The following is a 19,038-nucleotide window of genomic DNA, read 5'->3' as shown; positions in this document are numbered from 1 at the left end:
AACAGTGATGAGACTGCTTGAAATAATCAAGGGAAGATGAGTACACTGGTCGAATAGATTCTGATACACTCAAGTACTCTCTCTCTCTCTCTCTCTCTTGTTTTGCCGTGATATATAACATTTAATCACTCTTAAAAATGTTTGTATCAAACCGTCCAAATGTAGCTCAGTTTCTTCCAGTAAAAGATAAGTTACAATTAAGATACAGTAGCTGCTTCAGATAGAAGGTCTTTAGTGTTCCATCCGCAATTGGAATAACCTACAATTTGTTTTCCATTGGAAATCTGTTCCCATCTTTTTTCATGAAATTATACTTGGTTAAAAAAGAAATAATCAAATACTTGACATTTCTCTAAAATTCACCATCATATTTGCGGATGAGAACCCTGAAGACCAGCATACATCACTGTTCTATGAAGTCCAAACTTCTAAGATGTGACTGGTCGATAGCTGAAGGTGCTATTAATCCTCAACTTTCCTACGAGTTCTTTTGTGTTTATCTTCCCGGCGATAGCGCTCTTTTCGTTCTTCTCTTTGCCTCTTCTTGGATAACTGCTCCTGCTTCATCTTTTCTGCTTCATATGCTTTCTTTTTCTCTTGCTCCTTGGTCTTCCGCTTCCTCATCTGCCAGAGCCAACTAACATTAGCAAACATGGGCATAAAATGGAGACCCCTGTGACTGCAGGCATTAGCTACTATAAGGAAGCCATGAAACAGCTCCACAACTTAATATTCTCATTATCCCACAATGTAAACCAGTCTGCCTTGATATAGCTAATCAATGCAACCACCGCAGTGCACACATTTGAGTTGCTTCTTACAAGAAGAAAAATTTCTTACCTTCTCGTTCTTAATTTGCTGAAGGTGTTGGACGAGGGCATGAACCTTCCGCTCATGAGGTTCCATTACCACAGCACGCCGGCTCTCGAGTGATGGTCGTTTGCGAGCTGGCTTGTCCTTTGGTTTGGAAGCAAATGGCAGCGCTGCTTGCAATTTCCGTGGGATCACCAGCGAATTGAATTTTCTTGGCTTCCGTTCAATTGGCTGCCCAAAAAAGAAAACAAAGAAATTAATAGTGTCAAAGAAGAGAAGAAACCATTGATTTTGATAACTACATTGAGAAAACAAACTAGGCACCTTGTAAACTGAATCCTTGTTGAATGGTACTGGAAGATTGTTGTCCCGTCTGAGCTCAGCTACTGTTTTCATGCCTTTCCATGTCTGGTCTCGAGGCTGCAGGGATGTTGTCACAGGGTTATAGAAGCGTGGAATCTCTACACGAGTCCACGCACGCAGGAAAACGATATCGCTCATCAGAATTCTGTCTTCAAATGTACACCTTGCGATCCCTTCTTTTACACTTTCACCCTTTTTCTTTGGTTGGTTGCCTAATTCTACCTTGGCAGCCTGCCATCAAAATTTAGAATTGTAGATAACCAACAAACAATTAAAATAAGAATGTAAAGTAAAGTGACACACATGCACTGTAGGAAAGCAATTTCCATGTCAAGATCCCGGTGATAAATTGAAGGAAACAACCAGATTACCTATAGTAACAAAGTAATTCAATGCAAGTTTTAATAAAATTTTAAAATCAAATTATATAAAAACAAAAGGCAACTGTCGGGGGGGAGGGGGGGGGGAGGAAGAGGAATGCAGAAGATATCATGTAAAAAGAATTACTCATGACAACTCAGTGATTTAAAAAGCTCTAGGCGCCAAAGTCCAAAAATGCCCGAGGCGCTAGGCGCTAAAATATAAAAATATAAAATATAATTAATAAATATAATTATTTATATTTTTAAATAAAAACATGCTATTAAATTAATCTAATAAATACAAATACTATTACTAGTATACAGTTAATAGTATACAGTATACTGTTAATAGTATACTATCGAAAGAGAAGAAGAGTGTACAGTTAATAGTATACAGTATACTGTTAATAGTATACTATCGAAAGAGGAGAAGAGTGTAAGGGAAGAGTCGAAAGACCGAGAGTGTTGATTGAGAAAAGCGGGAGCGGGAGCTACGAGTGACGACAGTGGCAACGGCAGCAGCGAGTAGCAGTAGCGACAGCGGGAGCGGCAAGCGACGACAATGGCACCGACAACAACGGGAGCGGGAGTAGAGACAGTGGCAACGGTAGCAGCGAGCAGCGGGAGCGAAAGCCATGAGCGGAGACAATGGCAATAGTAGCAACGACAGCGGCAACGACGAGCGGCGATAGTGGGACCGGCAGCGGTAGCAGCGAGCGGCAACAACAGCAGCGGCAACGAGCAGCAGTAGCGTGAACGGCGAGCAGGGTTAGGGTTGGGGAAGTCACGCTGATATCGATGCTTTAGTTGGTTCGATTGAACCAACTAAAGCACCGGAGACTGAACCATACCTCAAACGCTAGTTCGCTCGTCTGGTTTAACCCAAGCGCTCGCCCGAAGTGCCCGGGGCCTGGGCTCGGGCGAGCGCCCAAGCGGTGCCTCTTTGAAGCGCGCCGCCTGGAAATGAAACGAGGAGCTCGGGCCTCGCCACGCCTCGCCTGAGCGCCTAGGCGAGTGCCCGAGCGCCTATTGAAATCACTATGACAACTTAAGCCAGAATTTTTTTCTTAGCATTTTAAAGTCCAGGATAATCTGAACGGAAGACTGAAATAGGAACCTCCACATGAAAGAGAGAATGCAATGTCATCGACTAATTGATGAGCAGAAAGATAACCAACAAAGCAGAAATAACACACCCAAATAAAAGAAATTGCAAATGCAAAATAATTTACCTTTTTAACCTGCCCTCGGATACCACTTACAGTCCGAATTGCTGCACCTTCGAATTTAGCAATTTCCAAGTCAGAAGTAAACATGTCTTTAATTAGTGCTGTTTTTTTGAAGATTTTCAATGGACAACCAACAAGCTTGACCTTCTTCATTATCTGAGCAGCATGGTTGAACTCTTGCACTGCACCTGTAGCGGTGATGCGGAATCCAGTCTGTTGAAAATGCAGCTTTCAGCAAAAAAAAACTTCAAAACAAGAACGGAACAGTGAGTTCTTTTTTTCCCTCATGTGATAGACACATGCATGTTCAGGTGTGTAACCACGTGAGGGTATTAGAATGTCCTATACAAATCATAAGTCCATGTCTGTGCAATACCAAGATCAACCCTATTTATAGCATTATAATCAAAAGGTATCTTGCTGACATATTCCACACCTAGTGCCCTAATTTTAATATCAATTGATAAGAAATTATTGACTACCTAATGCAATATATTACAGTAGATTCCATATAGTAAAAAGTAAAAACAAGTACCTGATTGTTTGACAAGGTCTGTAGAGCAAGTATTCCAGTCTTAGGAGGTGCAAGAGGTCCCCAAAACATCGCCAAGCAATGCATATGCTCCGGCGTGTATTTCAGCATGCGATACCGCCCATTTCGATCCTCAATAGCATATATAGGAATTGTTTGGTACCGCCTCCAACCAACTGAAATGATAATTGGGTCTCTTGTCTTCAGGACCTTTTTGTGCCATCTGTGCCGCTTTAATCGAGCCTGTAATATAACAGAAGATATCAATAAAAACAAACCAAACACAGCAAATTATGTAGAATGCATATTGCAGCATCTAATACTAAAGAATCCAAGCATCCTGTCCTAAATGCCCAAAAAGGAGAACTACATATATTAGATAATAGAATCAATAATGATTTCACAGCGATAAATCAACATTAAATTTGTTATTCACGATAATAACTTAACCATTTGTTAATGGTAATGGAATGAACAAAGGCAAGCATCGAGAAATAAGGAAAAACGGACAATTAAAGTTAGTGTTAAAGACATTGTAGGCCACATGTTCACATAAATGCCACTACAATTGACCATGAACTACATATATACACATACAACAACAACAAAGCTGTTCAGGGTTGGCTACATATATATATATATATATATATGTGTGTGTGTGTGTGTGTGTGTGTGTGTGTGTGTATATATATATATATATAACGGTGTACCCCTTCTCCTTTATCTTCCTCTCTCAAACATCAATATGTACCAATGTACCAACACATGATAAACTGGTACTGACCAATACCTACCAATTCGACCAGAACATCGAAACGGGTCCAATATCTAACATGACAATCCTTTGCTTAAAAGTACAGCTAAATATCTCAATTCAAAGAGTAATCAGCTTCTCAGATGAGCATAGCAATTCAGCACTGATTACCAACTCTGAAGCCCAAAGATAAAATAACCACATTGAATCATATAGACATTGAAGGCATGCAAGAACCTGCATATATCCAACATTTTCCTCTCCAAGTGCAACGCCTCCAACTAGAATAGGATGACGAGGATCAAAATACTCAAACATCTCAAAAGGAATGCCATGGATTTCTAATCTCAGATAAGTGCCAATTCTGAAGCCCTCCACTTCTACACGAGTTGCCTCATCCAGATCATTGAGTTCAGCTATGTTCATCTGCTTACGGAGCTCAATCTCTTCCTTTAACTGCAAAAAAAAATACATCTTCAAAGTCCTATCATTAATGAAAGCCAGGATTGTATATACCAAATAAGCATACTTTATCAAAATAACCCCCAGCATCAGTTTGGTTTTGGTTGATTTTCCTTTTGTTATGTTCTTCCTCGTCTGATAGGTCAGATCCATCATCTGTAGGTCAAAGTTAAGGCAGACATAACAATGTGCACCTTTTTTCAGCACGAGAAGCAAAAGACAAAGAGGATCCTTTTTAGACATTGAAAGAAATGTCAATAAGAACTAAGAGAGATGGGCCTCTGGCAGTGACTAACTATCAGCTGTTATTCATCTAATTGTCCAAGTATTATAAAAAATAATAATAAATAATAGAAGCAACAGCTAAGGAAAAAAAGGATATTGACCATCAAATTTTGCACGTAGAGCAAGCTTTTTAAGTCTTCGCTCCTCCATTTCTTGGTCATCTCCCATGCGAAAGCTTCCACTACTTTTATCATTATCTTCTGGAGTTCCCTTGAACACCTCTCCAGTTTCTAAATCTTCAAAGTCACCAAAAACAGTTTCATTATCTCCCACATCTTCTGTTCCGAGACCCCTTTGAGCAGCCTTGGACCAATCTCCTGTTACGAAACGGTCGCGAATACTTTTAACAAGGTCTTCATCAGACCAGTCTTTGAGTTGAATGTTGTTGAACTTTGAGCTATCTTCCGTATCGACAATATCAACATCTAAATTATCACTTAATTTCTGCAGACAATGATTTTAAAGGAATCATTTTAAACAACCTAGCCAAATTAACTGTATTCACAGAAACGACAGCAAATTTCTAGAAAACAAACAATGCAAACAAATCTGTATAAAGCATCATCAAGATACCTTTGTCCTCTCTCCCTTTGGCATAAAAAAATCCTCATCGCTGTCATCACTCTCACTGCTGTCATGTGCTTCCTGTGAAGTGGTTGTTGATGCCGTTACATTTCGGCCATATACAAGTTGCATTAAGTTACCATTTTGTCTTGACACAGTCTTAGCAAGCAATGATTCTTTCCACTTGGACACATTTTCTCCTTCATCCTCTACAATGCAAAATTGAGAAAAGTAGAATGATTGTGAGATTTTATATTCCTCATCATAGTTTGCATAAACATTTAGTAGAAATGAAAGCTTTCTCAACCAACATTTTAGTCATGGAACTTGTGGCAACCAAATCCAGATAAGTTCATGAAAGAACAATAAGTGAACTACACTTAATGGTTAAACAAAAAGAACTATATGCTCAATCTCGACCCTGATAACAAACTAACAATAATTAGAAATAACCAAACAGCTTTACTGGCCAAATGGTAAGAGATAGCCCTTTCCAAAGGCACATTTACATGGAAGGCGTTAGTCTCTTTTTCTGAGAGTATTAACAAAGCAGGCTCTTCTGGATAACTCCAAGGTCATAGGCCAGCTATCTCCAATATGGCAAGGAATCCTAAACGTCAAACAACTTTCATAGTCTCCTCTCACTTATTCCTGAAAAGATGCATGGCCCAAGTCTTTCACCTTGACTATCTCTTCACTGCATTAATTAATTGCATCCATTATCCCACTGTTAATGTGGCTTCCTCACTCAGAAGCATGATAGTTCCAGACATTACACAGATATTGTGCATCAGACATTATACAGATATTGTGCATTATCTATGGAATGGAACCCCTTATCTAAATCCAAGTCATTTCCCTTCTCTTCCTCATAATTAATCTGGAAACCATCTTCGGAATAGAACCCCAATGCCCACTTATCAATGGCATCCTTCAGTAAACTCCTAAAATTCAAAGGCTGTTTTTGTGCATTTACCATATTTGGAAAAGCCTCAGCATTCCTAGAGGTCAATGATTCATGTGGCTCAATATCAAAAATAAAACTCACTCAAGGCAAGTATTCCTCAGGATGCTGGATGACATGCTCACTTTGCTCAGCCCAATTTGCAATGATTGATCACATCCTTCTGTGTTCTCCTGTAGCTCACAAGATTCAGAATGCCCTCTGTTCAACTAATACCATTGTTCCCTACTAATCTTCCGATTCTTTCTCTCCATCAGAAAAATTCACTTCTTTCCCATATGGAATTCTAAAATTGGTCTCATCATCCATCTCTGTTGGACAACATGAAAAAATAAATAAATAACATATTCACAGTGGTGTTTTTTGCGAGCCCTCCGACATACTTAAGTGTAGCCTTGCTTGGTTCAGAGACTTCCTGCACACTTCTACCAAAGCATCAGGGCACATTTTTAATAGTTTTTCAGGGAGCAAACCTATTTGCAGGTGCCTATTTTTATTTTCCTTCGTTGACTCTTCTCCCTCATCTTATCTTCTTTCCTTACTGTGCTTATAATATATGATTTATGCTAAGGACAGCTCCACTGCTTTTGCATCAAAAAAGAAAAAAAAAAGCTATATGCTTCATACGTACCTGAATTCAAATCCTCATCACCTTCAGAAGATTCAGAACCAACATCCATATGATCACCCAGATCATCATCATCGTCATCGTCATCATCCAATTCTTGCATGTCATCTCCTTCAGAGTCCTGAAGCAAAAAAAGGTTAAATGTCAGACCTGCAGAAACAAAGCAGCTAATTGCTAAATCACTCAAATCATAAAACAGAATTGATTAACCAAATTTATTATCCACCCAATGTTTGTGTACTTATGCAAGAAACAAAGGAAATTATTGAGGAACGAGAACAGAGAAAGTTACTTCTAACCTAAGTGCTTAAAGTGATTTGTATAAAAGTGCAAATGCTCCTTTGTCCATATATATAATTTTACATGGAGTTATTACATCTGCTTGTACGTGATGGCTCATTAGCTCCATGATAAAGCTGAACATAATGGTTAATTTTCTGCATTTAACATTTTTATATGAAAACTCATGAATGAAAATTTAGTCTAACAGATCAAGGATTGTAGAAACTAAAAGTCAATAATGTTGTTACTCAAATTTAATCAATAAAATATTGCTTTTCCACAAGTGAACCTCCAATATTGTCTTTCAAGCTTGTCTCTCATCACAAACAAGGTAAGAAAACAAAGTATTTCATTAAACTTTGAGTGCCATTAATATGAGAATGATTTTCGAAGACTGAAGTCAAGGATTTAAATGTCAGTCCAATATCAATTTTAGTAATCTATCAGACCAGCTCAGTCCCAGTATACCAGGTAGTGTACCAATCTGTATTTGGTGAAATAGTATTTGGTATCATTATATGCAATTCTTTCTCGTATTTGGTAAAATAGTATTGGAATTTTTGACCAACCAAAATATTGGATGGTTTTTCAAAGAGAACTAACCTCGTTAAATAAAAAATGGTTTAATAAAGTGGTCGTCAGAAGCATTTCTCAGCCTTCAGCTAATTCTTGAGGGTGTTTCTTGGTTACCCAACCTATCAATAATTAATTACTCAAAAGTACCAACCTTGCTATTGAATGTACTTCACATAGTTACATGCACGGGCATATGATGAAACTAGCATATGCCTAACCTATCAATAAGATTTTTATAATATTTGGCATAAACCAGCCAGATTCACCTTCAATCAAAACAATACAAGCACAGCTCGAGATCTTTCTGAAGTTGTGAAAAAGGCCAAGCTCAATGGAAACAAAAAGAGTGTCTTAATCCAAAAAGAAATCACCAGCAAACCAAAATTATATAACTGAACCCATATAACGTTCCAGAGCTGATCAACTGGCACTACAGAAAAACAAAAACTATCCATCTTACAGAGAGAATTGTGTTAGCCTCCTGTAGAGTACAATGAGTTCATGTTATGAAGAAACCAGATGTAGTGAAGAAGCAATTTTGTTCACACAAAAACAAGGACAAGAAGCCATAATGTCCCAACAAGCAGAAATATATTCAAGACCCACACAAAAACAAAAACCATTGTTACAGGATTATGAATGGCTATTCAACTTTATTTCCATTATTTTGCATGAAAAGGCTGTATCAGCTGATGCCTCTATAAAAATTTTCAAGATTTACTTGAACGTTGTCTACAAAACATAACAGTTGATTACAGTTCAACCTTTTACTATAATCAAAACAGTAAACAAGCAGTATCACCATCAATTAATATTCCTCGGCGATTTTCATGTTCAAGTGGTGATAGTATAGTTGACAATAAATATGTAAAGATCTGAAAAGAAACCTCATCTTGACACAGAGCAAATGATTTGTAGCTTTTACACAGATAATTTTCACTGTACAGTGCAACTAACAGAAAAACGCCAAACAACAATTAGTACTTATATAGTAGTTACTGCAGTTATTCATAAGAAAGAATGAAGAGAAGTTAAAAATCGACAAGCAAATAAATTAAAGTGAACGAAAAGGATCAAGAATCGACGAGAAAAAATTAAGATTGTCACAAAAAACATGCAGCAGTATCAATTAGAAAACTACAAATGATTCACCATGTTTCATGTATCTCTCTTCTCTAGCAACTTCAAGAAAAAATGTTTGATGCAGAATAACTGTCATGTTGTACCCAAGGTCCAATCTCTAGTCTCTGTTAAATTGCTATCACATTTTTCCCTGAATCTATGAACCAATTGACAGAAGAAAAACCAACAGCATAGGTAGTTTACCTGCAGATCACCATTATATTTATAGTCAGATGAAATAACTCTTCTCCTGAACCTTCCATTATGGAACTCAATTTCTTCCTTCAGATCGTGGCTAAATGCTGTTATCTGTTGATCACCTTCATGATCATCATCCATGGTACAATTGTTGTCCCCATCAGAATCATCAGATTCACTTTCTGCAATGAGCTCCTTTTTCCCATCATCATCTGATACTTCTTTGTCATCCAAACGATCATCATCCTCTCGATCCAGGATGCTAACATGTCTTTGACTATACCTACTTTCATTTGCATCAACATTATCATCAGATGCAGAAGGGGGTTTCCTACCAAAAAGATTTATGAAACTCTGTTCCAACTTCTCATCAATGGAGTATCTAGTGTTCTGAAGTGTTTTCACCAAGGCCACACCAACATCACGATCGTTTCCTGAAGGCATTTATTATAAAATTGAGCAAAAATCACAAAGAAAAAAAATTGTGAGATAAGAAATCAACAGGAGAAGATGGAAGATCTGTCCAACTAATGAAGTTTTCAAAAGAATTAGGTAAAAGTTTATTTAGCTGACAAAAAACTAAAACACATATCATCAGCTTTTGTGACTGGCATTATCTAGAAATGGCCAACTTGGAAGCTGAATCTTATACACTAATCAGCCTACAATGAATCTGTAACCTATAAGTATTCCAGTTTACTGGTAGGGGTAGAATGCAGTTGCACAAACTGGAACACTTGTTTACCTCCTCTATGTGATGTAGACTGGCACATTATAAACTTTGGTTTTCAACACTAATCATGTTTAACCCTTAAAGTATGCTTATCAAGTTGTTAATGGGAATTATAGCCAGGGTTCCTACAAACCAGACCTAGTATTTTCTGCACTTAGCATGCATGAAAATATTTGCAAAATTGATTTCGGCTGGACTAAACAAGAAATCAAACAAATAAGACTTCAATGATATATAAAGGTGGATGGCACAAAATTTGAGCATCTGCTGCTCTCGATAATGACTACAGTAATATCAATATGCCCAGCTCCTAAATTATCAAAACATGCATAAAGGGAGCTTAAAAAAAGGGTTGCAACCGAAAAAAAAATTGATTTCACAATAGATGAAAGCAGTGACCATAAGCTCTCGGTCCCATTTTTGGAAAGGTTGACAATACATGGATCATATACGGACTAGTTTATGTAAAAGGTAGGAGCAAAAAAGGGGGGAAAAAAATGCTTCAACACCGAACCTTGACTTAGTATGACTAATGGCCTCAAAGTGGCATTGACTTTGGAACCTTTTTTACACAAGGAACATGGTAATCTCAATTATTGTTTAGTACAGGTCCAGCAAAATCAACCCAACAAGTAATCAAAGATAAACAGATTCATAAGACCATAGTGAAAGTGAAGGGTAGAAGTCACACTGCCACAGAAAAGGAAAAATATACTAGCTGCTGTAACACATTAGATACATAGGAATAATAACTAAGGCATTGATTCTTTGTACAATAGTCAGCATTTTTCATTCATAAACTCATAATGACTCACAAATAAATACATAAAAACTGGCTCACCTAGAAAAAGAAGAAAGACCAATATAGTGTTGAATACCAGTAAAACTTCACTACTTTAATTTTACATCATCTACTCTTCTAACTCCTGTTTAAAACTCCACCTAAAAGATCCAGACAGATTCTATGACTTCAAACTTTTTTCATATATGACGGGTGAGGCACGGACCAAGAAGCAGTATTTCAATGTCATACATGATATGAATCACAGAGCATAAGGAGGTACACACCTAATTTATCCCCGCCAAGATAAAAGTAAGATGAAGACAACTAATGATCATGAAAAGATGAATTCATCATATTCATATCATTCCTACTATCCTGGCCAGGAGATGCATGGTGAAAGTTGATCATTTTTTTTCAGAGTTGGATATATCCTCCAGTATGCAACAGCAGTATAGTAACAAGAGCAGCAACTTTAGTGCACTTCATCCTATAGATTAGTCCTACTTGTCAGATACACCTCCCAACTACATGGGTGCTACCACACTATTATCAATGTCAGACGTCATGGCAGCAGTTCCATGCATGAATCTTGCAGATACCATATCGATTTACAGTTTGTGTACAGACCCTCATTATTTCCGTGGTAGGAGCATGTATATGTTTTATTCTACATTAAATTTATTCTTTCCGTAAAATCTAATCTTTAGACACTACCATTGATTTTTATTCAATATATGTTTTAACTTAGTATTTTTTAATTTTTTATATTGAAACCACTTCAATGCTATGAATATTAATTGTTTTTGTCAAGAAAAGTTGAGAAAGATGGTTCTGAAAGGTTTTCGATAGACCTTTTTAGGTACGTGATATGTGCTAGGATACCATGTGTCAGTACACTAGCACAGACCCAAAATTCAATCCTTGCTTAAAACTACATTATCCAGTTGTACCATGATTTTTGTGACTCTTAGATTCTAAATTATCTAAATACAAAAATGAAGCTTTTTTAGTCTATAACTTTCTCATTGATTAGTGGAGAAAAGTTCACCTATTTCTGGATTAATTTATTGATGATAAGGTAAAAGAGCACTGAACATCAAATACTAGAAAATTTGTTTGTTGAAGTTCAGATCAAAAAACATATATGAAGAAATTTAGGTATGCTGAACAGTTCTTGACTACAGAACATCAATTATATGTCCTGGTCATATAATTTTACTAGGAATGCCACTCCAAAATTTAGATAAAAATTTAGGAAAATGTCAAAAATACATACCCATATGAAAGATGTAGCAATCAAAATAATCCAACACTGCCATAAAAGTAGAAATTTTATATAATTCAACATATATAGCATACCTACCTTTCCCAGAAGCACTAGTATCTTCGTCAACTTTAGAAAATTGAACAAGATGATCATTAATGTTTATATAAACAGCATCCTTATCATAAAGAAGATCCCCAAGACCAGACATGGGTGCATAGAATAGTTTCTCCTTGTCCCGCAGTCCCTTCTTCTTGGCAGCTGAAGGCAAAGGGCAGGGATCAGCCAGACTAGTTATTCCAGTTGATGCAAAGTCACCAACACCAGCAATATGCACCTGCCATAATTGAACATATAAGATTAACTCATCAGCAGACAAATGTGGACCAGTGATTAACAATCCAAAACACAACAATTTAAAAATAGTACAAATATCATCTTAATGGGACATATGTCTAACTATTCTTGTAATAAGACAACATAAAGAGTAAGAACTATCAAAACCCAAAAGAAACCAATCTTATTTATTCAGTTTTTGTTCTTAACTTAATTGAAGATGCATAATATACAGCACATTGGTCAAACATCTTGAATATATTCAGAATAGGTCAAATATCAATGTCTTAATCCTGTATCAGATCCTCACTATGTTGTACAATAAATATTTGACAGGTGAAAAACCAAAAATATAAAATATACTTAGCAGTGCAAGTTCAGTCCAGCCCAGCCCATCCAAGACCAGAGAATTAGTGATTCAGATCAATTGACTTGCTCAAATTAGCATTGGGTCCAAGCAGACGTAAGACAGCCACAACCTGGTCTATAGGCAGTCCTCATCTAACCAAAAAATATGATTGTCAAGTCCTATTACAATCAGGTAGAACTAAGAGCTGAAATTGGATGAAATTGAGATCCAAAATTGAGACGTCCAACCACCAGAAAGAATAGGCAATGGTCCAAACTGATGCCAAGCAGAAAGGAATACTCTTCTTCCATTTCCTATTAGGAGTACAGTGAACAGTAGTCTATCCAGTAACAACACCATGCAAAAAGTTAACATCAAAATAATTCCCCATGCAATAAAATTGAAACTACAACAATGTGGCAACCACAAAAATCTAGTGCAACAACCACAAATCTAATCATTGGATTATCATCATCGTGTCCTTGCAAAAGCACTACCAAGGGTTGGCCGACCCACTATAAGACACCTACACGAAATTCCAAGCTATTACACCAATCCTAATGGATGACTAAGCTACCCTAACGCTACCGATGATAACAGATCCACTGAAATAATGAGAATGATCAAGATATCATCTCTACATGAGCCGAGGACAATTGACTATGGTGCCTAACACTGCTTAACAGGATTTCGCATAATCTTGGCAGCTCATGCAACAAAATCACTGATAAGAGCAGCAATCCATCATGCTTTTGTACCATGACAAGCCCGGAAACAACCACAGACCTTAGCAGTAACAAAAAATTAACAAATAATTGTAGAGAAATACAGGCAAAAGTTATTAAGGAATTGATGAAAATACAAGTTGCTTAGATTAGCAGAGTTTTATCTCTCCAAACAAGACCTTGTCACTGCCGTGGGAGCACTTAGCTACTTTCTCTTATAATTATAGTGATAAAATATTAAAATCTTTACTTCCCTTCTATTTTCTTCTAGGACAAAAGGCTCTTTCTCTTTCTAGTTTGAATGACAATAAAATGAACAGATAACTTATTTCTACGGCAACCTTGTAGAATAGTGGAATTTAATAATATTGAATCAGAAGTTACACAATAGAGCCTACACAAACAAAATTGTTTAACACAATTCAAGGCAAAATAGATCATAGATCGTAGATCCACATATGGATATCTTCATACTCTTGTAGATCATATGTAAAATATAAATTCTTCATAGCAAGCAATAGATTCTGACTAGCACAAAGTTATAAGAGGCAAGAGGGAATAAAATCCCAATTAATGGTTCACATCTACCATGATTTTTTATGTTTAATCCGATATGTTGAGTTGAGACAGACAGACAGACAAATTTCCTAAAATAAGACTCTTAGTCATTGTTACCAAGATAAAATACCAACAAATTTAGAATTTCACTTTTATTCAACTTGCATGAGGTTCTGAGTGGGTAGAGGGACTATAACCTCGATGGCTGACTTATACCATATCTAATTTTTCAGGTTTGATCCAAAATGTTTCTAAGACAGAAAAAATCCTAATATCGGTCCTCATTGTTTACCCAGACCGACAAACAGTGAATACCAGTGAATCTTAAACCTAAGTTGAACAATTTACTACTCAAGCCTCACCCTCCACCTTCAGCAATCACACCCAACAAGGGATCAAAAATATGTTAGGTGGTAGTTCGTCCCACATGAAAATGGGCTAAGCATCATGTTAACCATAGACAGACAAATAACATTTTTTTTTTGTTTTCCACTTTGCTCAATCTATTATGATTAGCCAACATGTTTCCCACACTGAGAAAAATTGTATGTTAAATCTTTGTTATGGACAAGCTCTATATCTTTGAAATTCACAATAACTCAGTTACAGATAGCTAACATTGATCCCAACGAATGTGAGGTACTGACTCTATTATAATTATACCCAATTCTGCTGAACTTAATCCACTGCACAATCACTCGCTCGCCCTTGGACACCCAATTCTGCCACCCATTTATTTTCTTCCCTTCTTGCCACCCCTCTCCTCCCAAAATTTATGGCTGCTCACAAAAAATTATCGCCATAGATATGTGACAAATGTGCTAATGTTAGTTGTACCTTTTCTTTTTAATTGTGCATCTGGTTTTAAGACTGTGGATTGTGGTTATTCTTTGAGATGATAAAAGATTCCATACTTTCTTATTAAAAAACATGTCATAATATATCTTCTACCAATATCTAACTCAGGTAGACATCACAGACGTGTTTACTATCCATCAAAGAACTGAAAAATTGAGAACAAGAGTAGCAAAAGACAATAACAGAACTCAAGCATAAAATTATTTTTACAAATAAATTAAAAAATAAAATTCCACATGATAATTTGTTAAGATGTAAGAAAATCATTTTAACACGAAAAACTACACAGCAGAATCATTCAGGAGAACCAGGTAACAAGAGGCTGGAAAGAATACCTTCGTGCCTTTCTTCATATTGCTACCTCGAAGATAACCATACAATGTGATGTTCCTATCACATTTATTATTTGTATGCACTCTTCCAGGGGGAGTGACATCTTCAAAACGGTCAACCAATATATAAGGATGAGAAGACCTCCATGATAATGGTTGGGTTTTCATGACTGAGATGAATCTTGCAAGATTGTGAGTTTCACGTTTAGGATACCTGTTGTCATGTAAAAGAATAAAGAATAAGCATACATTCAGTGAATAGGATTGTACATAAAGACTACCATAAAAGATAGCCGATCAGATCAAACAGATAGACGTAAGTGATTTCAAAGAAAAAATCCTGCCCTTTCAAGAAAATTTACAAATTTAAACTGATACACATACAAGAAAGAAGATTGAAAGGGATCTTGCACATCCATCAGATCATCTGAAAAAATAGACTGAATCTTCCAAAACAAAGAATAGGCAATGCCTTCAAAAGAAGAATTTCATATGTGATATAGAGCATGTAAATCATCTTAAACAATGCACATCATTTTGAAACATCTACAAAAACAGTGGGTGATAGAACCATCTAATCCAAGACTAGTTTCACAAGTATGAAAGGTTTCATATGTGCATGGGTATACATAAACAACTCCTATGTAACATGCTTATTTTGAACAATCCAACATGTGCATGGTTGTAGGGTTTGCGCATGTGATGTTCAACCGATGAGACCAACAATAAACAACTCCTTGGTGCGCCTAGGGCACCATCAGAATCATCAAAAAGTAAGATTCTCAAAATACCATAATTATAAGGGAAACAGGATATCAAAAGTAATATGCTAATTTGAGTGTTACTTACTTCCCATGAACAAGACCTGATAGATAGAACAATTTTGCACCATCTTTAATCTCAGACCAAAATCGATGCTTTAACCGCTGTTTAGTTTTTCTCAGTTTCTTAACATCCTTGAATTTGTCAATATGTGTAAGAACTCCCATAACTTTTGGGAAACCATGAATTTGCAAGATATTAAGGAACTCAAAAGTTTCCTGAAAAGAAAGATTTTCAAATTTATAATCATAACCACCAATGAGACAGTAAGAGGCAAGTGAACTTGAGCATATAAGCATGACATATCCAGAATATATAAGAAAACAGTATTATACTCTTTGTTTTGCAGTCGTACACCTTTCTTAACAGGTGAGATTTTTTCTTAGGAGTAAATAGAAACCATAATAATGACAAAACTGAATAAGGAAATATCTTCATATGTTTCATATACATTTGTAAAATTAATTGTCTCGACATACTAAATTCTATTTCACTGTGAAAACTGAAATATTCAGAACCATATTGTAGAGCTGTGACTTGCATATGATTCCATCCGATCTAAATGAGATTTAGAATATACAACATTCAAATAAAATGTAAAATTTCTGAATGTTTTATAATATAAAATCTTCAGCACCTCAGAACTTTATTCTGTTAACATAGATGTTTTTTAAAGATCGTACTTAGTAGCAATTCATGATAAAAAAAATAATCATCTTAACTATTTGCAGATCTTTCAAAGCTCTATAGTATTATAATTTGCACCTCACACCAATACTTCTAAATTAACAGCAACTTCAAAATACTGCTTTTCACTAAAAATGACTAGGAGCCCCCATCTAGTGGTTAATCCTTACTAAATGGATATCAGTTGCCCACATGTTTGAAGAAACCTCTTTGAACATTGTTACGAATAAAAGAAAATTGAATACACATCATACAACACAATAATGATGACAAAGAGCTGCCTGTTTTAATTGGAGTACCAATTAATATAGGAGCAAAAAGGGAAAGAAACAGATGGTGTCTTGGTGGGTATTTTCTTTTCCAAAAAATCACATGATAAACTGTTATCAATATCAATACAAAGTTCTCTAACTTTACAGAATTCTTGGCTTTTCAGATTCCCAGCATAGGTCAATTAAATCCCTGACACCTAGCATAACATGCCCATCACACTAAGAAATGCTTCATCTGCAGCATTCATCACATGGGTTTTCTGGGTGTACAGAAGAAGACTGCCGAAGGCTAATCCCTCTGTTAGATAAAGTACATCTATGGACTCAACCTCGGTAGAAACACCTTTGTTTAGCAAAGCATGATACTATAGTCCATCAAGTATTTTTCGTCAACAAAAGAAAAATATTATAATCCTGCTTACCATCTCAAAACCATAACTTCCATCAACTAGAAGCAATGCAAGATCAGCAATCTTCGCAGCATCTATCATGCCATTAATATCATTCGGGCACTCCAGAAACTGCACCCTCCTTTGCTTTCCTGGAGTAATTGAATGAACCAAGCTTCTATTACTTCCACATAAAATTCATATAAGAATCAGATAAAATGAAATGGAAGCCCAAAGATAAACACAAAAGTATATAAACCTGAGACAACAGTGATTGGACCACGGACTTCAGATAAATTATGCTTTGTGTAGTGCTTTACCAGGCACTTTATCAGAAGGGATTTCCCAACCTGCAAATTACATTATCACCCTACATATTTCAACCTTCTAAAATTCCCTCTACAAGAGTTAGTTAAAAAAATGACATTGTGCTCAACATTCCCGGGTCAAAATGTTACCTTGGGAGGCCCCTGTACAACAACAATGAAAGGAGGCAGCTCTCCAGTAGAACGATCGATGGTTGGGACATGTAGCCTGCGCTGTTCTTTCTCCGCAGCACGGGACTGTAGACGCTTGGCCTTCACCGATGAATTAAAAGCAAATGCCTACCAGAAAACATAGCTGTAATTTGAGACCAGAACCCTTGAAACAATCCAAAAATAAAACAGAAAGAAAGTGGCGCCCAGATTCCAAAACCTTGGGATTCCGCTCCTTTGCATCCAGCTCCGAACTGCCGTGGTTCTTCTTCTTTTTCTTAGAGGAAGCCCCCGATTTGTGGGATCGGTGGGACTTGTGCGCTTGTTCTTGATCCGTTGTCATTGCCGACCTGAGACAACGATTCAAGGCCAATGTAATCAAAGGCGAGAGGCGCTAAAAGGCGCCAAGGGGCCAAAACGCCCAAGGTGCTATGCACTCGCCTGTGCAAAGCAAGGCGAGCCCGATTATTAAAATTTTAAAAATATATATCATGACTAATGGATATAATCACTAAAACAAAAAAAAAACAAAAAAACACAGAAAGACCAAATTACATTGTTCATTGATATTAATAAAATAAGTAACGTAGAAGGAGGAGGAGGACGGAAAGGGGTTTGTTGGTTATGGGGAGGAGAGCAAGGATGAAGGGTCCGAATATGGAAGAGAGTTGCTACCGATCGGGGTGGCTGTCTGATTGTTGTCAGTTGGGTCGCTGTGGGTTGTCGTCGGTTGGGAGGGGAAGAGGGAGGAGGAGGCTGTCGGGAAGCCGGCGGGCGGCCGCAGCGTAGCGAAGGGGGAGAAGACGCTAGCCGCGGGGGTGAAACGATGCTACAGAGAAAACCGCCGGCGTAGGGAGGAGAAGGGAAGACGCCGACGTAGGGAGGAGAAGGAGGCTGTCGGCGCAGGGAGGAAGGGGGAAAGACAGCTGCGACAACGCGAAGAAGAGGGGACGCTGGCGGCGGGTGGAAGGAAGAGACAAGGGAAGTCGTGTGGCTACGGCGAAGGTGGGGGCAAGAGAGGGAGGGGAAAAGCGCTGCGGAGAAGTGGAAGAAGAGGGAGGGGAAGACGCTGGCGGCTACGGCAGAGTTGGACGACGGCGAAGGAGGAGGAGGTGAGAGATACCGACGACGAGCACGCTGGAGGAAGACGCTGCCGCCGCGGCCGTTCGCCTATGGAGAGGAGAAGATGTGTCACGAATAATTTCTTGTCCCCCTCGTTGTGTTGAGGAGAGGTAAGAAGAATCCGATTGAGGTTTTATTGGCCCCTCCTCGGGTCGAGGAGAATCCGATTAGGGTTTAATTTGAGGTGGCCGTGGGTT

At 37.4% G+C, this 19,038-nt stretch overlaps 1 protein-coding gene across 5 annotated transcripts; it reads right to left on the bottom strand.

Annotated features, from left to right (window-relative positions):
- Positions 1 to 370: 370 nt before the first annotated feature.
- On the bottom strand, positions 371 to 18,992 carry LOC135645820 (uncharacterized). 5 transcript variants are annotated; one of them, XM_065164601.1, is made up of 19 exons: positions 18,843 to 18,992; positions 17,940 to 18,069; positions 17,702 to 17,848; positions 17,503 to 17,593; positions 17,277 to 17,395; positions 15,923 to 16,113; positions 15,077 to 15,287; positions 12,015 to 12,252; positions 9,141 to 9,568; positions 6,960 to 7,077; positions 5,374 to 5,573; positions 4,902 to 5,244; positions 4,583 to 4,671; positions 4,291 to 4,509; positions 3,303 to 3,542; positions 2,771 to 2,980; positions 1,138 to 1,407; positions 841 to 1,044; positions 371 to 624 (listed from the first exon to the last, which is right to left on the bottom strand). In XM_065164601.1, the coding sequence occupies exons 2-19, from the start codon at positions 18,060 to 18,062 to the stop codon at positions 463 to 465; spliced, it is 3,603 nt and encodes a 1,200-aa protein (XP_065020673.1). In that variant the 5' UTR covers positions 18,063 to 18,069; positions 18,843 to 18,992; the 3' UTR covers positions 371 to 462. The 5 variants fall into 5 exon arrangements, with proteins under 5 accessions (XP_065020673.1, XP_065020670.1, XP_065020671.1 ...); XM_065164598.1 differs by having other exon boundaries at positions 4,583 to 4,673; positions 4,898 to 5,244; positions 18,843 to 18,979; XM_065164599.1 differs by having other exon boundaries at positions 4,583 to 4,673; positions 4,898 to 5,244; positions 17,940 to 18,160; positions 18,843 to 18,972.
- Positions 18,993 to 19,038: the final 46 nt, after the last annotated feature.

This window comes from Musa acuminata, chromosome BXJ3-8 (assembly GCF_036884655.1).
Source record: "Musa acuminata AAA Group cultivar baxijiao chromosome BXJ3-8, Cavendish_Baxijiao_AAA, whole genome shotgun sequence".
In the NCBI taxonomy this organism is placed as follows: Eukaryota; Viridiplantae; Streptophyta; class Magnoliopsida; order Zingiberales; family Musaceae; genus Musa; species Musa acuminata.
The sequence above is the reverse complement of the archived record's forward strand: the minus strand, read 5'-3'. Positions and strand labels throughout refer to the sequence as shown.